Raw genomic sequence first — 22,712 nt, forward strand, 5'->3', positions numbered from 1 at the left:
TTAGGCTGTTTGCTGGGCACACTGAGAAACAGCGGAGAAGGAGGTGGTGGGCTGGAGTTCAGGGCACAGAAGTGTGCAGGGCCTTGGGTTCATGTCAAGGGTGCAGATGGAAGTACAGTGGTCCAGTGCCGAATGTCACAGCAGTCCCATGCGTGGCTTGTTCTTTCCAGGCAGATAATGAGCTTCCAGAAAAACCAATATGCTTCTTCTCATTTAGAACATGGGCTATGGTTTGGATTTTAGATGTCCCCTAAGACCCATGTGGCAATGGCTTGGTCCCCAGGGTAGCGTTTTCAGGGGGTGGGAGAATCTTTGAGAGGGACTATAGGGTCTCCTTGGGTCACTGGAAATGCCTGTGAAGGGTACTCACTGAACTATTCTCCTTCTCCTTTGTTCTCTGGGTCTGCTGTAGACTTTTATTTTCTTCTTTTCTTTTTTCTATTTTGCTGTGTGCTGCCTCAACTTAGATCCAAAACCATGTGGTCAACAGATCATTGTTGGGAACCTCGAAAAAATTGAGCCAAAAGAAAACGTTTCCTTATCAGTTGCCCGGCTCAGTTGTTTTCTTGCCGTGGTGGAGAGCTGTCTGACACAGTGACTCTAACTTTGTTGGCTGCAAGTGTTGGTCTTGCTTTTGTTATCGTATTCTGATTTTGAAGTGACTGAGTTTTCACCTTTGCATTTCAATAATGCAAAGCCCAATAAATTCAGCACTGTATCCCCGAATGCTCTTTTCCCACAGTGCCTTCCAATTTTTTCTGTATCCTAAACTCTCAACGATTACCGTTAGCGACTCACTCACTTTCTTCAAGTAAAGGGGTTAGGAGAACACATTTTCACTTCACTACTAGACAAATGTCACTCCCAGAGAAAATATGAAGTTGTGTCTAACGACATAAGACTTGGCGACACAAGGACTAAGAACATTTGACCAACAGGGACCGAGTCTGAGACATTTTAAATAACCAGCAAAGCAAACCAGGCCATAAACAGTTTTCTAATTTTACTATTTTGTTTTGCGTTATGATTTTCTGGATAGCAGTCACTGTTTTAAGCCTGTGTTGTCTGAAACCCTGACGCTATGCTGCAGAATTTGAGTAAGCATTCCTATCGGTGTCTACGGCATTTACTGCTTCCAGAAGCAGCTCATAATACATTAGTATCCCTTGATCACAGTTAGTTACTTAAAGTTTATTCTGTTTAGATTAATTGGGAAGGGCACTGAGGATCCTCCACGTGCCTTTCTTTATATTTATTTTACTTAGCCACTCAAATTGTTCTTAATTTAAGTTTGCTTCTCTCATTAAAAAGTGGAGGCAGAGAGTTGGACTCAGCCTCATTGGTTTGAGCCTTGCTATGCACAGAGCTGCATTTGTTCTAACACCTGTGGCTATTCAGACACTAAGGCTCTCGTGTGTGTGTGTGTGTGTGTGTGTGTGTGTGTGTTGGGGGGTTAGGGGAGAAAATAACGGGTTTTAAAAACTATGTACCCCTAGTGCTGTAGAGATGCAGTTCAGACACTACCTGGTTCCCTTACTGCTAGAAGCAATGAGGTAAGGGCGAATACAGCAGTTTTTATGAGATGCCGCCCTTGTAATGGACGCAGAGATACAGCCTTCATTGCTAATAATTCACCACTGAATGCCCAGAGTGAACATTTGAAGAAGGCTTCAATCGATGGTAGGAGAACATCCTTTTAGGAAGGGCACAAGACTGGGCAAGCACTATTCTCCCTGGAAAGCAGTCTGGGGGTAGCTTACAGAGGCTTGGCAGCACGGGGTACGGCTGCTCGGTGACGGGTCCTTGTGCCCTAGGAGCAACTATAAAGTTAACGCCCCTAGGATGTGTGGGGCGAGCGTTTCGCTCCTGCGCTCGGGCAGGTTAGCGTCTGCGCCCACCGCTGGAAGAGTCCATTAACGATGGCCAAGGCGGGGAGTTCCCGAAGCCAGAGTGCGACCTGGCTGCCCGCTGCGCAGAGGAGGGCGCACAGCCACCCCCGCTCGAACGATCAGGTGAGCCCAGCCGCGGGACAAAGTCCTATTGGAGCAGAGGAATGGGGGGCGGGGCGGTGAAGCCTTAAACCAGAGGGACAGGGCGGGAGAGGATTAGTGGCGGAGGACAGGACATTGCAGAGGGGCAGCACCGGCTGTGTGAAGGGAGCCCCGGCGCAGGCGGGGACCGGAGGGCGCGCAGATGTCGGTGACCCCAGAGCCAGGTAGGATATGGCTTGGCGTTGGTGCTGCGAGAATCCAGTTGGTCGGAGAGCGCGACAGCATCCCATAGGCGGTTCCCGGGCAGCGGCCGCTGCACCTGTTGCTGGAGGTGGGAGAGCGGGCAGCGCGGAGGGCGGGAGAGCTGGTGGCCAGCGTCGGGTAACGGGACAATTGCCCAGTGCCTGCCGTCCTCATAAGGCGGAGGCTTTGCATAACGGTCTCCAAAACTGCCATCTCAGAGAAAGGGAGCCTGGGATGAGCAGAATAAAATTTTCATCTTTCCCTTTCTGCTCACTTGAAACCTAAACTCTAGTTTTAAAGTTAGTCTGGAAAAATAATTGCCTCAGAAATGCAGGGGGTCGATAAAACTTATTCATGGGAAGGCTGAGGTAAATTTAAGGAGTCTTATTAATGTTCAAGATACTGCGTTAGGAAATTTTAGAAAAATACATTATATTGTCAAGGAGTCAGAAATTAGGTTAGAGTGTAAAAATTACACATGCGTATAGGTATATACACATATATCTTTACATTGTAAATTGCCTGAACTATTTTGGATTTTTTATTGGGAAAATGACTTTAAAGTGCAACATTAACTTGTATGAACTTGTGTATGCCAACATTGTACAAAATGTGTGGTCTTCTTTTTAAAATGTACACAATATGCTTATAAGTAAACTGCACATTCTTAGAAACTGCTCTTAAGATTTTATTTCGGATAGGAAAAGCTCAAAATATATCTTAGCTGGTTTAGCACTGCTTAAAAACTTCCTGTGAGAGTTCTGACCACCTTCTGTTCCTGAAGTGAACCTTCTCCCTTTGTGTGTCATTTATCAAAAGAACTACATCAAAGAAATAGAGAAAAGGACATCAAGAAGAAAAGCAGAAAGTAGATCTTTACCAGGATAGGGCTCCCAGAGTTTAATTCTGGGTGGTTTCCTAGGCTAAGTAGTGAACTCTTACCCTTCTACAAATGCGTTCTGAGCTGTTAAAATGCGTGCATGTGATTAGCTACTACATCCTGATGCTGCCACAATTCACGATTACTGTGGACATAGAAACCATGAAAGCTTTCTGGAGCTTGCTTTTGTCACAGTAAAGCTATTGGGTTAGGTGATTGCAAGGATTTAGTCTAGCTAAACATTACATTGCTCCAGAGTGTATCTTAAAAAAACCAGCCACGCAAAATATGATTGAATATTTCCATGATGAATATATATCTATATTTCTTTATTGACATTAAAATTCCATAGAGACATTAAGTAATGGGCTCAGTGAAGTCCTTTATAAACACCTTACTGGACATATCACTATCATAAATTGGAAAATATTATCCTAATTCCCAAACAATGCCACTGAGGCCAGGAAATTTCAAGATTCCTGCTTCAAATGGCCAGTTACTAAGAGCTAATCAATGGTCTTTCTTGAGTAGTTTTCACATCTGCATTATGCTGAAGATTAGGAAAAGAAGCTTAATCTGCCTATAGACTGGAGAAATCTGACTGTCCTGTGTGTCCACACGGGACAAAGGCTAACCATGTGAGCACATCCCATCTTGATGCCGTCAGATGTAGGAGTAATGAGTTAGTTATCATCCACACTAGTTAAGAAAATAATTTAGTTTTATGATATTGGATTCCTATTGTATTTAACGTCATAGAATAATAATATGAGATATTATTTGGGGTACAACTGTTCTTATAGAAATAAAGAAATACTTGTTAGAAGTGATGTGACAGAATACAGGGTCATGTTACACCAGAGAGCATCAGCTGCCTTTCCCCTTGGAGGTGCCACGCTCAAGACAATGGGGGACGCTGTGTCCTGGGATAAGGGGAGTCAACAGTTAGTTGGGACCGAAGGCTTTGTTTACATTCCCATGATGAACGGCAGTGGTGTGCGGCGTTTGCCCTGTGTACTCCATAGGCCAGGAATACTACTATGCTCTTTACATAGATTCACTTCATAATTGGCCACAAATTATGATTCTGACTTCCATGGAAGTAACTAAGGCAGAAACATCTACGTCATGGGAGAATTTCCCCACCTTTTAAAGTACTTTCTTGTGTTATTCTCTGTGGGAGACACAGATGAACTTCTGAAGTACCAAGAAAAGCCGTAGAGCCAAACTGGACGAACTTCTTTTTATTTATGTGACGAAAGTGGGACTTAGGAGAGTCGAGAACCAGTTAAGGCCAAACGTTCTCTTCACTTTGGCCAACAGTGGTCCCTTCATCTGTAAACTGATTCCTCAGTGCGCGAATTTGTCATTAATTTATTGTCACTCACAGAAGCCACTCCATGCATGCCCTTTTTATATTGATGCCCTTTTATCAAAAATGCCATGGTTGTGCCAATTAGAAAGAAAAACTTTTAAGCACAGAGCCTGGTGTCCCTTGTCTAGTTTAGGGGGTGGAAATTGTTCATCAGCTGAGGCGATGCCCTGCTGTCTGTGTTTCTGTTGGGAGTAGGAAACACCCAGCGTAGAGTCACAGTTCTTATTTCCTGAAGGGTGGCTGCAGGTGTACTGAGCTCTATACATAACTTCGTTAGGTTTTGAAATGGTCAAGACCATGTAAAATCACGTGGGAAGTTCAGACAGTGTAATGAATAAAAGTTCCCATAGCCTCCCTCATCTGAGCCCTGGAGAAAGCTACCCAGAGAGACAGCCTCCCCCAACTCGGTTGACTCAGTGAGAGCTCGATAATGTATTGAAACCATTCATGGTCTAAAGTTAAATTTAGTCTTAGTATTCTGTTATTCCCGTGCAGTTCAGATATATAAATAAAAGTATTGGTTGAGAAATGCAGATAAGCGTATTACCATCAAACAGTTGAGAATGAAGCAATACAGGAAATCGATTTCTCAATCTGCAAGCACAGGCGACATCACTGTATATAGGGAGGGCCCCCCTAAACTGGGTTGTCAGGCCACACAGGAGGGAAGCCCCAGCACTGCAGCTCGTGGCCTGATGGTGGTGTAGCAGGGACGGGTGGGAGCACAAAGGCTTTTTGGGTGTCCACTGTGACACACTATCCACTTTAGAATGTGCTGGAGCAAGCCACTCCCCCAGCTGCTGGGCAGGTGGTCAGAGGCCTTTTCTTGTGCACTCAGGCAGAAGTCTGGCTGTACCTCAAAGGGAGGGCAGGATGCTTACAGGACGTTTCTCACTCACTCTTAATGACTCTGAATGCCTAGAGTGAACCCTTTAAACGGTAGGGAAATATTGACCATTGGAGTAACTGTCCATACATGAACTTTGAAATAATACAAAATTATTAGTTTATAAAAGAAAGCTGAATTGTCTTGGAGAGAGTCAGTGAGAGCACTCTCCCTCTACTTGCGAGCGTAATTACACTGAAAATGGTTTCTAAAGATAGTCATTGTATGAATCTCATAAATTTGTTTTTCAAAACTTTTCTCTAGGTGATTTTTTTCAGTTTATGTCATCTACTTGAGCATAGAGTTCTTTCATATTTCCTGTTAGGGCTTCCCATGGCTTTGAGCCAATGGTCTCTTCACATCTTGGCACATGGACATTATCCGAGGTGCTGGAAGAGGCTCAGCAAATTTCCCACATTGTCAGGGTTATGGAAAAAGCTACCTTTATGAATAGGTTTCAGATAATTCTCAGCAAGCCAAGGGGACAGACGTGGAGTAAAAATGCATTTCATTCTCTGAAGCACAAGGTCCCCTGTCTGTCTTTAGTTCCCCTGAAAGGCAATTAGCATTTCAACTAGCCCATTTGGTTACTTGCACTGAAGTAGTTGGTTTGCAATTTGCTGCTTTCTGTCTGAGGCCTCTGAGTGCTAGCTCTTATATAATCCTCTCTGAGTAGCCGCCTTGCCTCTCCAGCATAGTTTTTGTTGCTGCTTCTAAATCACTAACCAGCCCAGAGTTTTCCTTGTCTTCAACTGTTGGGTGCCATAGGGCAAGGAAAATTAGATGTCAAGCTAATGAGGGGATAATTATAATTATAAATATCCATCTTTACATGTGGCATAGGTTGAAAGATATAAAATAGCTTTATATAAAGTGTAACTCTAAAAAGGCACTTGTGTGTCATTATTTTATCTCTGCATGCAATGTGCACCACAAATAAAGGGGATATAACTGCCATTAATGAGCTAAGATGGCGCAAAGTTAACAATGAAGAAGCATTTTTTTAGTACTGACTTTACTTCTTTATGAAAGAGCAATATTCCACTGAAAGGGAGATGAGTTAAAGGGGAAAAGATTCTTAAATGTTCTAACGAGTGAGGGAGGGAGTGCTCTGAGGACGATTTTGGGAAATTGTAAGGTTCTATGTCTTCATGCTAACTGAAAATAGGATTTTGTTAGCTTCTTTAGTCATGAATTTTGATAATTGTGTACTATTATCATGCTTCACCTACATCCTCACACCCCTCTGTCGGAAACACTGCATTTATCTGTAACATGAAGGGCCAGCTTGTGGGGTTTCTGTCTTCCTACCAGGTTCCACAGCCGGCAAGTCCCAAAGAAAATCACACAGAGAGTCTACATTAGGTTATAAACTGATTGGCCCATTAGCTCAGACTTTGTATTAGCTCTTATAATGTATATTACCCCATTATCCTTAACTATGTTAGCAACATGGCTTGGTACCTTTCTCAGCCAGGTAGATCACATCTTGCTTCTCAGTGGTCTGGGCAGGAATGGAAAGAATGGGCTTCCTTCTTCCCAGAATTCTCCTGTTCTCATCGCCCCACCTCTACTTCCTGTCTGGTTGACCCGCCTATACTTCCTGCCTAGCCAATCAGCGTTTATTTAAAACATTATTGACAGAATACAGACAATTCTCCCACACCATTTATCATAATCTCTTTGCAAGGATGATTGAGCCTATAGTAGCCTTAAATTCGAGTCACGGGACAGCAGTTTGGTGTTGCTCATCTTTTCATGAGCCACTGCTTTCGTATGTTTGCCTTTATGCAGATTATTTGAAAATAAAACAATGTACGTAATCCTCAGATATTGACCAGCTGAAAGAAGACATGAGAGAACTGTTTTAGATAGAAGCCTTGCAGGCCATTAAGGCAAGTTTGGGAAACTCCATAGGTAGCTACCCATTCTCTGCATTGTTTTTTTTTTTTTTTTTTTTTTTTTTTTTGCTTTTTCGAGACAGGGTTTCTCTGTGGCTTTGGAGCCTGTCCTGGAACTAGCTCTTGTAGACCAGGCTGGTCTCGAACTCACAGAGATCCGCCTGCCTCTGCCTCCCGAGTGCTGGGATTAAAGGCGTGCGCCACCACCACCCGGCCATTCTCTGCATTGTTAATCTGTGCTCACAGCACTCCGTGGGCAGCTACTCTTAGAGCTTTAGCATGATATTCAGCTAATTCCCACTGCTGATGAGTGGGCGTGGCATGAAGAGGGCTCCCACGGTACCTGAAGACTGGTTGAATACACTTGGCGTGTGCCTAGGAAACGTGTCTCAGAGAGAGTACTGACAGGTCAAGCAATGGGCTTGGCAGTGCCTCAGATCAAAGGCACAAGGAAGAACATCTAGGCCTTTTGCCACATATGTTATTTTCACCTTACTCGAATTGGTGATGGAAGCACAGGGGACAGAGGGAAGCACACATTTCTCTTTCAAACATTGAGATATAATTTACAGTGATGATGTTTTGTGTCTTGTCTCTGTCACTTAGCATGTTTTTAAGGAGTCACCCATGTTCCTGCACTTTTTATTTTATTGCCAAATGATACTTTATTATATGGATATAGCTTTCATTTATCATTTCTTGCATATATCAGGATATATATTTTTAAATTTTATGGTGATAACTTATGAGTGGTATGTCTTGATTGTTGATTGGCCTATGTCTTACTTTTTGAAGAACTGATGGCAGTTTTCAAGGTGTGTGCATGCCACTTTGCATTTATATTCTTTTCAGCAATGTATGAATGTATAAATATTTATTTCTTCAATCCATACTAAAAGGTTTTCTTTTTATTTTAGCCATCCTCCTAGGTGTAAAGAGTGATTTCTTTGCTGTTTTGATAATTTCCAAGATTAAGAGTGATTTTTTTCATGTGGTTCATATGTTCTTTGGGGAACTATTTTATTGAGTCTTTTGCTATTTTACAAATTGGTTATTTGGTTATTTTTGTTGAATTGTAGAAACTGTTAGAGAATTCTGGGAAGAATTTTATACCAGACATGGCACTTGTGAACATTTCTGTCACTGCACAGATTTTTTTAATTGATATTTTTTGAGCTCTACATTTTCTCTGCTCCCTGTCTCTCCCCTGCCCTTCAACCGTCACCCAAGGTCCCCATGCTCCCAATTTACTCAGGAGATCTTGTCTTTTTCTACTTCCCATGTAGATTAGATCTATGTATGTGTCTCTCTTAGGGTCCTCATTGTTGTCTAGGTTCTCTGGGATTGTGATTTTTTTAAAAATTTTCTTGTTAGTATCCTTGTCCTTTGGGAGCTGGGGAGGGAACTAAAGCATTGATGGGCTCATTTATGTACATCTTAGTTTCTTTTGCCTTGTTATCTCTTCTATAAACCGTTCCCTTATCCAAGGCCACAGAGATTTATTACAAGGGCTTTCACTTCAGTTTTATAGTTTTATCTCTCATGTCTTATTACAGTTTCTTGTTAGATATTTTTTTATGTGGTATGAATTTGGGGTCTAACTACCTTCATTTCCATTTGGGTGTGCAGTGTCTACACACAATTTGTTGACAAGATTATGATTTTGTCATCCTAAAAAAGTATTTAAGAAACTTAGCTGTGACATTGTACTGTATAACCTACTCATGTTTAATGTGATTATTGATATGACAGGGTTAGTGCCGACACTTTTCCTCACCTGTTTCCCTTCTACTGCCTCTAATTTTACAAAGGTATTTTTCCAGAAGTGTCTTAGTCTCCTGGTTGCTCCCTTTGATACGTTGTTTTCATTTATTTTGTTGGTTGCCCTGGGCATAACCTTTTAACAATCAAATTCAGTTATTAAGCTAAGTGTGTTCAGAGCCCTACATTCAACCCTCAGCACTGAAAAGGACAAAACCACAAACAAAACAAAGAAACCTCGGACCCCAAATGAAGGAAGCAACACAAACCCACCACCTCCAAACCCATGTTTTTTCTATGCTATATATATGGTGTTGTGGATTTTATATATTTCGGTCTTGGGAACTTCACTAGTATGTCTTAATTTTTCATATAGATTGAAACTACTTTCTAGTTCCCCTAAAGTTTACTCTGAAAGACCTCCTTTCTTGAAAGGAAGGTTATGAGAAGCGTATACTTGTAGTTTTTGTTCATCTGCCGATGTCTTAATTTCATCTTCAGTTTTGAATGCTATTTCTCCTTCTCGATTTCCTTATAAGTTCTTGATGGTCTGTTTCTTACAGAGCTTTGAATTCATCAGCATTGGTTTTTCGTGAGAAGACAGATGTAAGGACTACAGGCTTCTTATTGCTTTCCAGAGCCTCTCTTTTGCCAGCTTATTATTAGTTTTCAAGCTGTACCTGGTTCTCTTTGAGCTTGCCTTATTTGGAATTTGTTGCGTTGTTAAGGCATGTAGAGCCATGGTTGTTATGGAATTGTGACACTATTCCTTGAAACATTCCCTTACCACGTCTCTTCCTTTTCATAGCCCTCTGAGATGTGTTTTTAGTGTATTTGAATATTGTACAATACAACTGAAGTCATTTAGTTTTCTCCTTTTATTTTCTATTTTCAAGACTAGATAACTTCGCTCATCTTCAAGGTCATTAGTTTGCTCTTCTGCTTTTTTGTTTGTAGACCAGCAAAGCTCAGAGTTGTCACTGTGGACACACAACAAATCCATGCAGGCCACCTTTACCCTGGTGGATATTTCCACAGCTAAGTTCAGAGACAAATGCTTCCAAAGAAGCGTGTGGAATTCTCTTGTGTGTGTTAAGGGAAATGATACAAAAACCCATTAAAAAAGAAATTCTATTGACAGGTCTTGAATCTAATCAATTTACTGCAGTGCTTCTGGGCTTCGGACAGTGCTCCCAGGCTTATCACAGAGTGTATGTTTTGAATGTTGTTAAATAATGAGTGAAAGTTAGGCAGAGCCAGAGCACAGCAATGCTATCTACATCTCCTGCATGGCTTTTCTTTAAGCTCCCTGAAACTGGTGTGCATGAAATAAAAATCATTTTGCTTATGGCTCGAAGGTGGCACTAAAGAAGTGGCCTAGGCCATTCTCTCAAGGCTCATTCCTAACTGTACCAGCAGTTGGGTGTGGTAAGGTGAGCAACAGGCTGCAGCAGCAGGCCTGGGCGGAGGGAAGAGGTCAGCTTGGAACCTCCTTTAGGAATGCATAAACCTCTGGAATTCTACAGAAGCAGGCCTGAGCAGAGGGAGGAGGTCAGCTTTGAGCCTCCTTTAGGAATACATAAATCTCTGGAATTCTGCAATGTATAAGCAGGGATTTCTTACCAGCATGGTGCATGGCATCTGGAGTATTTAATTTCATTGAAAAATAATGAAGCTGTTGCTAAATGGGCACCATAGGCAGTGTGGACTTGTTCTTACTTTTTACCGACCAAGGAGGTCTAAGAATGAATGCATAACGAACCATCAGGTTTTTTTATAATCAATCATATTATAGTTCGTACATGCATGGATGTAGGAGCATCTTCTTCTACTGGAACAGGAGTACCCATTGGGGGGGCCATATCCCGGAAGAATACTGACTTCTTTCCCTCAGCAGCCTCAACTGACAATAGCTTCTTAGCGAGGGATTGGAACTTCATGATTCATGGGGGAGGAATTGGAAAGAAGGGAATGGATGCTGGATTGGATCAAAACACACTATTTGCATGTATGGAATTCTCAAATAATAAAAAAAATGAACAAAATCTCTGTGGAAAAAAAAGGTAGTCACGAGGATTAGAAGAAATAATACATGTAACCGTTAAAACAGGGCCTAATTTAGAGTAATCACTTAGCAAGTGTGCATGCTTATTAATTCATCCCCTTAAATTACTGGAAAACGTAATGTCCGCAAGGATGTTTCTGGAAGTAAGACTTTAGGTTGAAATCGTTTTAAGAAACTGAAAGGGAAGGGCTGGAGAGATGGCTCAGAGGTTAAGAGCATTGCCTGCTCTTCCAAAGGTCCTGAGTTCAATTCCCAGCAACCACATGGTGTCTCACAACCATCTGTAATGGGGTCTGGTGCCCTCTTCTGGCCTGCAGGCATACACACAGACAGAATATTGTTGTATACATAATAAAAAAAAAGCTGAAAGGAATAATTTAAAATTTGTGTTTGTGTGTGTGTGTGTGTATATGTGTGTGTGTGTGCGTGCATGTGTGCGTGCGTGCGTGCGTGCGTGCGTGCCTCTGTCTGTTCCACTTTAGGCAGGCTGACTCTTGAGCTCCAGCATCATTCTCCTCTCTCAGCTTCACATTGCATCGTAAGGTGCTGGGTGGGATTTTTGGGGTTCAAAGTCAGATCATCAGGTTTTGAGATGAATCCTTTTAACCACTGGGAATCTCTTAGTTCATTTTCAATGCTCTTGATTAATAGACGTTTCTATCATCCCAAACCTAACTGTCTAATCAAGAAGAGTTTGGGTTGTTTTTTAAGTCAGCACTTAACAGAAAACAAAAATGCCATGTCTTTTCAGAGTAGGATGAGAAACAATGAATTTTTGAGTATGTGCAGGCTGTAGATTATTAACGTGCATATAGGAATTTAAAGTAAGAAAACATCTGTTAACGTCTTTAAAAGCAGATTTATCTGTTAACGTGTCTAAAAGCATGTTTATCTGTTAATGTGTCTAAATTTATCTGTTAACGTGTCTAAAAGCATGTTTATCTGTTAATGTGTCTAAAAGCATGTTTATCTGTTAACATATTTAAAAGCATGTTTATCTGTTAACATGTTTAAAAGCATGTTTATGAAATATGTCAACATGTTTAAATGCATGTTTATATGTTAACATGTTTAAAAGCATGTTTATCTGTTGTTTGCATGTTTATCTGTTAATGTGTCTAAAAGCATGTTTATCTCTCAACATGTCTAAAAGCATGTTTATCTGTTAACGTGTCTAAAAGTATATTTATCTGTTAACGTGTTTAAAAGCATGTTTATGAAAGTCCAAAAGAGTTAAACTCAATATATTATTAGGTACTTGCTCTTCTGTAAAGAAAACATTCAATAAAACCTAACAAATGACTGACTTAAAATTAAAAATCAGATTTTATGAAACAGTGTTTATGTCTTGACCGATCTCACTGATCACTTACTGATAAAAGCTTCAAGGATTTTCTAGGCTGCAAAGTTTTCATAATTTGGTAAAGTTGTTTATTGTGAACATTTTGATGCAAAAGAAGATCACCTTGGAACTAGTGTGATTCAATAAGTGTGCTTAGCAATTTTTAATGGATTAATTTTAGCAAAAAAACTGAAGTTTTATTAAACATTATAGAAACTAATCAAAATGGGTCTTAGTCATCACACATAAAAATACTGTGCATGTGTGAGTGCATGCGTGTGTGTGCCTGTGTGTGTGCGTGTGTGTGTGTGCATGCATGCATGTGTGTGTGTATGTGTGTGTGTGCACACATATGCAGACCAGAAGGGGGCATCATTTGGAGCTACAGGCTGTTGTGAGTCACCTGTTGTGGGTGATGGGAACTGAGCTCGGGTCCTCTGGAAGAGTAACAAGTGCTCATAAGCACTGAGCCTACACTCCAGCCCCCGTATCATACTTTTTAATGTCAGCTACTGTGGAATTGGGAAGGCTGAGGTGCGTAATCTCAGGAAGCTTTTCTTTAGAGATACAAGTACATGGGAAGAGTGTTGCGCAGGCTGAGATGGCATGGTAGCCATTTCTCACCTCTTCAGTGTGTATGAGACAGATGGAGGAATAAATGGATACATTACTGCCATTGTCTCAGATTTCTACTTTCTGTGGTGGAAATGTTTGTGGTCTAGGCAGGGGTCTCATCAGTTTTAAACTTGTTGAGGTTGTAGAAGTTGGTGAGAGAATTGAATGTGTTTTGATGCTTTTATTTTGTACTGAGACTTGTGTTTTATCAGGATTTTATTGTGGGAGGAGGGGAGGAAGTGGGGATTTTGATTGGCATTATTTATAAAGTAATAAAAAATAAAAAAAAATTACGGTTAAAAAAATCAGTTCTTTGTAAGCTAGGGGATTGAGCTTGGGCAAGGAGTTGTTTTTGCCAGTGGTTTGTGTCTCAAACCACTTTGTTTTCAAACTCCTGCATTTCATTGGAGCTCTGGAAAAGGCACACACAGATACAACTGCAGTTCCTAACACTGACAAATTTTGCCCTTCTTCTTTGCCATTGATAACTAAACTTGAAAGTCTTTTTGACCCACTTGGGAAGAGGGAACCTCAGTTGAGGAAATGCCTCCATCAAGAATGTCTGTAGAGTGTTTTCTTGATTGCTATTGCCGTGGGAGGGCCCAGCATATCAGTGGCAGCAATATCCCTATATAGGTGATCCCGGACTATCTTAGGCACGGAAGCTGGTTCTAAGACTGGAAGCAAATCAGTAAACAGGATTCTCGCATCATCTGCTTCAGTTCCCTTTCTAGGTACCTGCTTTGATTTCCTGTCTTGGTTTCCTTTGAAGGTGGATTATAAACTGTGAGCTAAAATAACTCTTTTCTCTGCTGGTTAATTTTGGCCCATGTTTTATCACAGCAACACAGAGCAAATGAGGACAACAGAGATGAATGTAACAGGGACACGAGCATCTCCAGTGTCCCCAGAGTGCGCTTCCTCTGGGTTTGTGCCTGTTAGGGTGCAGATATATGTTGTACACTGATTTGACTTCAGGGTGGCCATGCAACCTGTCACAATATCTATTACAATGTTTTTTTCAAATACAGGATTGCATTCATCCACCTTCTGACCTTCTTCAGATTTAGTGGGTTCCTCATGCTTCTTATTGATCTTTCAAGCATTCTGATGTTCCTATGATGGGTGTCCTCCACTGGATGGCTTAGGATGCCAGTGATCCTTTCATTTAGTTTCCTGACTGGAAACTGAAGGTCTGGAGCCAGGAACCTGAGCATAGACATCCCTGACGTCACAGGATGGACTCACCTCTCATTTTATGACCACCATGGGGCCACAGATGCTCCTTGTGGTTTTGAAAGTTGATGAAACTTAAGGCCCAGCATGTGTTCAGTGTTATGAAGTGAAGGCTGCTCTGGGTCCCATCACTGCCTCTTGCTTAGGAAGTTCCTGAGGGCTCAACACCCTAGGAGCCCTCAGTGTCTCCGGTAGATGCTTCATGGTGTCTGTGGTAGGATGTCTTCTGAGGTTGCCAACAACACTGTCCATGTTCTGTAAGATCAAATATCTGGGATGATGCAGAACAGACATGGCTCACAAGGAGCTTGCGTCTGTGTGTATCTGTGTGTCTGTGTCTCTGTGTGTGCATGGATGCCTTGTCTCTGCTTTCCAATTTCTGAATGATAAGATATGAAAAATAATTGTACCTTTCTATGTGACCCCAGTCTGAGAATACCCTGGGAGGCTACAGTGAGAGCAAATTCTCTGTCAAAATAACAGTGTATTCTTTGACACCACGAAGAAATATGGGCCTTGACTGCTGTAGCCTTGATTTTAGAAAATGATCTGGAAGTCTAGCTTTGAAGAGCTGATTATTCATATTTCTCAAAAAAGATTTATTGTTTTTTGCCTCTCTCTCTCTCTCTCTCTCTCTCTCTCTCTCTCTCTCTCTCTCTCTCTCTCTGTGTGTGTGTAGGCAGAGGCCAGAAAAAGGTTCCTTTGAGCTGTAAGCTGTGTGACTTGGGTACTGGGAACTCAATTTGCATCCTTTGGGGGAATCAGCAAGCAACACTCTTAACTACTAAGTGTTCAGGGCCTGATGTGTCATCTCTTAAATCTTGCCCCAAGTAAACCTTCCATATATATATATACAATTTGAATTAAAATGTATTTCTCTGGCCTCTGGGTTGAAGCATCCCAGTTCCCCATGTTTTTCTTTTCTTTGCCTGCTGTAAGCACAAGCAACTCCTCTAGGAAGCACGGGGGCTTATTTTTCAGCAGAACTGGGTGTTTCCAATTCTGATGCAGAAGAGGCTCTGGGAGCACCTGGAGGAAGCCATTCTTTCCGTGGGGGTAACGCTGAATCTCAGGGGAGAAGCACACGTTTTCTTTCACTGGAACTGACTAGAACTGTGCCGAATGACATCATTTCCAGAAAAATCAAAATGTGTGTAAAATTGTAGGATGACCGTTTAGGAAAAGTTATGGGTGAAAATCTTTAGGTTCTTAAGGCCTATTTTCACAGCGCCAGAAATTATTTTTTAAAATCTTTTCGAAGATGGAGTGGTGCCATCTAATGGTGATAGAAGAAATCTTAAGTACTTGATCCTTATTTTTCAAAAGAATTAAAAAGTCCACAGCATTGCTTCCACCCGAGTGGGGAAACTGTTGATGACGCAGTCTTCTTTGCGTTGTGAGGATATGAGCAAAGTAGACTTCGTGGGGATGGGAGGCAGGAAGTGATCTGGAGAAGTTAGGGGGAGGAATGAGGAGTGGATGTCATCAATTGTATTATATGCATGTGTCAAATTATAAAAGAATTAATAATTTTTTAAAAAGTCAAGTATATCTTAGTTGTGCCTTGACAGATGCTGTCACTCAGTTGATTTATCACTCCATGGATAAACCTGGATGTACCGAATTGCTTTTAAGGGTGCCTCAAAGTCTTTAGAGTAGTGAGACTTTCATTTTCTACCTCGCAGAAGTGAAATAGAGAAAGTGCAGTTGAAATCCTTGGTTTTCTAGAGTCCCATGTAGCTCTAGTGTTGAAGCATCTGAAGAAGTTCCGTCCTTTCTCCTTGGTGTGATGCCGTTATGAAGAGTGTGAATGGCTTTGTCTTTTGCTTCTTGGGGACTCATGCAGATGGGCATGAATGGTATTATGCAAAATGTTAGTCTTAATTATTGTGCGATGAATTTAGAAACCAGAGGACAGACCCCTGATTTGAAACAAACCATGCATTTCCTTACTCTCGATGGAACCATTCATTCAGGCAGTGGCTAGAAGTGTTCTTTGTGTCCTGAAGGAATTCATCAGTCTTGGCTTCTTTAGGGGAAAAACGTCTTACAAGTACAGCGAGCAAACGTTTACAAAGCTGACTCATGAAATGAAGGCATTTCCAAGGCCTTTCCTCGTTCTTTGCTCAATGAGGTCACTCTCTGTGACGCTATTTCTAGAGTATGTGGGAGCAGCAGTGAACTCGACGTGAAGCTTTCTGGGTTAGACACACACCGGTTAGCGTCATACCAGACACCTCGTATCCGTAGCCTGCCGAGCATCTGCTACGCTAGGCAAAACTTATTCATGTCTTTACCTTAGAAACTTTTTCAAATTTCTGTGAAGCGTCTGTCTGTGCTCTTTTTACCAGTAGCGAGCAAAGCTTAATTAAACAGAGCCTGTTTCTCCGGACCCTGGTGCACCTGTGCCCTCTGTGATGGTGGAAGCAGCTGGCACATCACTTCATTTTGGAGACTGCAAGGTTAAATTTAACTGTATATGAAAACAAGAAAAAAACAAACAGGGTTTTCATACTCACCAAATACAAACATCTCAGATTAAGAATTCTTAAAATCTAAATAATTGATGATATGAATGATGAAGCTTCTCTTGTTCCACGGGAGTAACTCTATTGTTCTAGAGAACCCCTTAGGAAATGAAATAGAATGCAAGTAATTCTAAACTTGAAAACCCTGCTCCATCAGGATCATATTTTCGGTGTTAATTACCTGGTGGGCACACAGAGGGAAGATGTTTGCTGAGCCACCCATGCCAGAGGCTGCCACTGGTGCCCCTTTGTCTGCACTAGTGGTGTGGATTTCTTCAGGACACACCCATCACTTGTAAATTTTGTACAATTGCTTTTTATGAAACTGTTATGAACAGAGTTAGCTTTCCATTTGATGAAAGACAACTTTATTTTGTTTGTAGTGCTAAGGATCAAACCCAGGACTTGGGGCGTGTGAAGCAAGCCCTCTAATGCCAAGCCACGACCTAAACACACATTTTTTAAAAATGGAAATGGGTTATTATAAAGTTGATTGAATTCTTATATTTTATTTTACACTGAGTTTTGAGTATTTATTCTGCATATTTATTTTTACCCTATTTCTTTCTTAAAGATAATAAGAATTAATTTCTTCTGGAACCATTTTGAGCAACTATGACCCAGGAACACAGATTTAGGTCACCCCAACTTCCATGTTCCACCCTGGAAGCAGTTTTCATCGGTTTTTTTTTGTTTTTTTTTTTTGGTCTTTTGAGACAGGGTTTCTCTGTGGTTTTGGAGCCTGTCCTGGAACTAGCTCTTGTAGACCAGGCTGGTCTCGAACTCACAGAGATCCGCCTGCCTCTGCCTCCCGAGTGCTGGGATTAAAGGCGTGCGCCACCACCGCCCGGCTTCATAGTTTTATAGAAGAAATAAAAACATAAATCAAGGGGCTGGAGAGATGGCTCAGAGGTTAAGAGCATTGCCTGCTCTTCCAAAGGTCCTGAGTTCAATTCCCAGCAACCACATGGTGGCTCACAACCATCTGTAATGGGGTCTGTTGCCCTCTTCTGGCCTGCAGGCATACATACAGAGAGAATATTGTATACTAAATAAATATATATTTAAAAAAAAAACATAAATCAAGGGAGTGTAAAATACGTTGGTGGGGACACCAGAGAGGCATAGTGAGATGGGGAAAGCTTTTCTTAGGTCCAAGATGCTATCCGAGTTTTCTTAAATGTTTTAAAATCCATTTCTTATTCTACTGTGCTTTTATAGTTATCGAGGCTTTAACTAGAAGACCCCTCATTTTCTCAGACTACGCTTTGCCTCTCACATTTCCTAAGGTGCTCATCAATATGAGCTCTGTGGAGAGCAGCACCAGCCTAGATAAACAAGACCAAGCACTCAACAGCAGTAGCGAGTGTGACATTTAGTGTTACGTGCTGAGTGATCTAAGTGAGAAGTGAAGCTGGACAACGCCACTACCAAGAAAGACCATGTGGGGTCCCATCTGCTGCCCATGCTGAGCAGGGCAGAAAGACACAGTCCTCCTCCTCACAGAGGGAAACGGGATGATGCAGGCCCTGCTGAAGGCAGACACAGTGGACCCTGGGAACTCGGCACATGGAGAGCATTCTCTCGGCCCTGTCTTCGTGGCCCAATGTTGTATCCTGTTGGATAAGAAGGACCAAGCAACTTGAGAAATTCTTGTTTGTTTGTTTATTTTTATAACAGATCTTGCCTCAAATTTATTTGTAAAAATAGCACATGGCACTGTTTACAGATTTGATCATCTGCAAATAGTCCATGGGGTGCCATAGCAGCCCAATTCTCTTCACCTTTTTAAAGGGTCCTTCCCAGAGGCCTGGGCACCTTGGGGAGTCTGAGCTGGAACTGTGGCCTTGCCTTGGCTTGAACCTTGGGGCCTGGGTTGGTAGAACTGTTGACAGAGGTTTCTGTCCCACCCAGTCCTGCCGCTGTTCAGTCCCAAAGAAGTACACAGAGGCCTATGTTAATTATGAACTGGTTGGCCTATTAGCTCAGGATTCTTATTAACTAATTCTTACATCTTAAATTAACCCATAGTTCTTGTCTGTGTTAGCCATGTGGCTTGGTACCTTTTATCAGTGAGGCATACTTATCTTGCTTCCTCTGTGTCTGGGTGATGATTACAGACTGAACCTTTCCTCTTCCCAGAATTCTCCTGTTTTGGTCACCCTACCTATACTTCCTGCTTGGCTACTGGGCAATCAGCATTTTATTAAATGAATACAAGTGACAAAACTTTACAGGGTACAACACCATTGTCCCACAGCGTAGAACCTATGGCACTGTATCATTATACTGGCTGGTTTTGTGTGTCAACTTGACACAAGCTAGAGATATCAGAGAGGAAGAGTCTCAGTTGAGGAAATGCCTCCATGAGATCCAGCTGTAGGGCATGTTCTCATTTTGTGATCAGTGAGGAAGGGCCCAGCACATTTGGGGGTGGTGCCTGCCTAGGCTGGTGGCCCTGGGTTCTATAAGAAGGTGGCGAGCCAACTAGGGAAAGCAAGCCAGTAAGCAACACCCCTCCACAGCCTCTGCATCAACTCCTACCTCCAGGATCCTGCCCTATTTGAGTTCCTGTCCTGACTTCTTTCAGTGGTGAACAGTGGTGTGTGTGGAAGTGTAAACCTTCTTCTCCAACTTGCTTTATGGTCACGGTGTTTCTTCACACCAATAGAAGCCCTAGGACAGCCACGTAGCTTTGAATCTGCTTCCCAAGCTTGGGGTGCATGACAAAAGCGAGACAGCTGAGTCTGGGACTGGGCCCTTCAGTGCCTTGGGCTTTACAAGGGCCTCAGCGGTCTCAGCGTCTGCACCCATTGCCTTCGCATTGTTTGCCTGCATCTTTTTTGGGTCTTTCTTGTGCTTCTTGGCAAAGAGCATGTTCCTCAGTGTTTGTATCCTTGGGACTGGGTTTCTTGATGCAGTTTCTGTGCCATTTTGGGAACTGGCTGTGTGTGGTGTAGCTCTTGGCTTTGTCCATATCTGCATGGTGACCTGAAGCTCCTGACACTGGAAGAGAAAGAACAACCTGAGGAATTCTTGAGGATCTATTGCTCCTGGTCAGTCACTCCTAGCATCTGTGTAAGACAGGGAAATGGACAGGAACACGGTGATGCTCAACCCTGCTGCCGCTGCTGCCAGAAAAAGGAAACATGTTCCAGTCAATCTTTCCCCCTTTTTTCTCTTATGTGTGTTTGGGTGTCGTGTGCCTTCATTTTTAGGTTTGTTTGTACAAATATCAGTTTGTAGAACTATTCCAGTGCAGATTTTTTTCTGTTATATGAGTTTTGTTTGCCTTAAATAGGCAAATCTATAAGCCACTGAAATCTAAAAGGACCTGAAAACATGAGTAGAAAGAACTAATGCCATCCTTATTTAAGTAAGTAGTTGCTGTGTTCCCTTCAGGACCTAAAAGTCACTGGCATGCGCCAACCCTGCTGTGTTTGGTTTTCCAGGTGTTCTGGCTACTCAGGTATGTGGACTGAGTAAAGATGGTAAAAACATCTGTATGAGAAATGGAAAACTAGCCCATGCGGTGACCTCCATGTGGTGGGGGAGACCGGTGCTGCTTGGTGTTGGCTCTTGGCAGGAGCCTCCACTGGGCTCTTGCCACATGGGCTCACAGCACAACTAGGTGGATGTTAGTAGCTAAATATTGATGTTGAAAGTGACAAAGTTGAATCCAACATAGAAGACAAAAAACCAATAGGTGTTTACTGATTTGTGTAAGTGGGTGGGTGGATCTGCACACGCCACAGCATGCCTGTGGTTAGAGAATTGCTTGCAGTAATCTATTCTCTCCTGCCTTGTGGATTTCAGGGATCAAACGCTGATTGTCACGTTTATAGTAAAGAATCTTTACCCAGTGCACCATCTCACTGGCCCATAAAAGTGATTTATTGTCATAACAGTTGAAAATCTTGGGTAAGGCTGAATCCAGAAGCTTCATCTCGACTACTGAGTCATTGCCTCTCCCCATCTCTTCATCTGAGCTGGCTTCATGTCACTGTGAGGGGCAGTTGCTCGAACCATCCCAGTCCAGGCACAGAGCATTACATTCCGGGGCTTGAGCAAAAGTTCACAAGCTCTGTCTTGGTTTTGATTCTCTATACCCAGCTCATGTGCCTATTCCTGCGGGTATCTTGGAGTCTAGGACCATGCCTTAAAAACTTGGGTCCTCAATGGTTAGCAGACTGTCCAATGCAGAATAGTCTCTCAAAAACACAAATCCTATAACGAGCTGTATGGTATGTCTCTGAAAGCATTCAATTCATATTTTAAGAGCTACTCAAATATATTTCAAATTTTAATTCTCTTTTTTTCTTGCAGAATTAGGTGACTTGGATAGAATGAATATGACTGCAAGAATTTAACAACCTATATCTTTGTACCACTGTGTTATTATGACAAGCCAAATATCATAGTTCCAGCTGGGAAATAAGCAAGAATGTATGTGGATTCTCTAGTTTCTGCCCATGGCTGGAGTGCTGTGGAGGGATGAGCAATCTATCGGCAGCAACACTTATGATTTCCTCTGAGTAATACCAAGCAAGAGAGGGAGGCATGAGGAGACACAGTGGCTGGGGATGATTTGAATGCTGTAGTTCTGTGCCTTTCTGGAGAGAAAGGAGGGTGTCAACAAGGCTAAAATCATTCTCTTATGATTGTGGCAGAATATGAATTATGTACTTTGTAGTCTTTAAACATATGCTGTCAAAAATTTATTTTATAAATGAATTTAAAATAAAAAACAAAAGGGCATTTAAATATTTTTTATCAAACCTAAGAGAAAAAAAGTGACCTGAAACATTAGTCATATTGATAATAATGCCATTTACTAATATTTGGTCTTCTGAGTTTAGTGAAAAGACATTTTCGTATAATCAATTTTTAGTATGACAGGAGAAAACGTTCTTAGTTACTCTAAAACACATACTTTTGTGCTTTGGTGCAGTTATGACCGCCTTCTAAAGGAAACTTCATTTTCATTGCTTTGTTTCATCTTTTATCTATTCATGTGCCAGTTTTGCCCGACAGCCTTTCTTATTGTGTGAAAGATGTAAGCAGAAAGATGCAATTAGCACTGATGTCATGCAGTCTGAGGCATTTCCAATCACGCCTGTTGGTTCCTTTGGCATAATTTCAAAACTCATTGCTGTGGGCCAATTTAAAATGAATTTCCTGAGATAAACATGAGATCTGTGTGCTCTAATTGCTTGGGAGGTTGTAAGAATCCAGTATTTGAGTTCACTGGTCTTGGGATGAAAAGGTGCTGTTAAATATTTAAAGTACTGGAGGGGCCTGCAATGTCATGAATACCTCTGATGCGCATTAGAATAACAAGGGGAAGCTTTCGGAAGGTCATGGCAGTTTGAGTCTGTTACATGACTTTAAAGTATTTAAATGCTTGGAAACATGTAGAATGGTCAGTCTGTTACTAAGGAGGGAAAAGAAACTTTTAGGAATAAATTAAGAGGCTGACTGGATGGTTTCTGGGTAGAGAGTAAAGTCCTGCCTGTCCGTTGACACACACTGACGGTGTATGTCTACTAACCTGTCCATGTCTTAATTTCTACGACTGTAGATGAGGCTTATGGTTCTTGAACCTTTTAGCGATATTGTGGGAACTGAATGCATTCACACATGCAAAATACTCAAATAACATTCATTGTATAGAGAAAATAGTTGCTGTTGGGACCATTAGGTCATTACAATTTTTTAAAGATGAATGGAATCTTAAAGTACCACACCAGAGGAGGTGGAAAAGAACAGGGAGAAAGGATGTGAAACGTTCCCACCCCTGGCTCTGAAACAGCAGTTAACTTCCAGTTACATACGTGCGCTTTTCAAACCTGGTAGTTTGAGCAGTGTGGTTATAAGTGTACCATTGCA

The 22,712-nt window shown here is 41.8% G+C and overlaps 1 protein-coding gene across 1 annotated transcript in view; it reads left to right on the forward strand.

Annotated features, from left to right (window-relative positions):
* Positions 1 to 18,343: 18,343 nt before the first annotated feature.
* The window catches only part of Adgrv1 (adhesion G protein-coupled receptor V1), a 550,578-nt gene continuing 546,209 nt past the window's right edge, over positions 18,344 to 22,712 (forward strand). Inside the window, exons 1-2 of the mRNA XM_057789515.1 lie at positions 18,344 to 18,460; positions 20,226 to 20,292. Of these exons, the coding sequence (XP_057645498.1) occupies positions 18,344 to 18,460; positions 20,226 to 20,292 (184 nt within the window). The remainder of the gene's footprint in view (positions 18,461 to 20,225; positions 20,293 to 22,712) is intronic.

This window comes from Chionomys nivalis, chromosome 15 (genome assembly GCF_950005125.1).
Source record: "Chionomys nivalis chromosome 15, mChiNiv1.1, whole genome shotgun sequence".
In the NCBI taxonomy this organism is placed as follows: Eukaryota; Metazoa; Chordata; class Mammalia; order Rodentia; family Cricetidae; genus Chionomys; species Chionomys nivalis.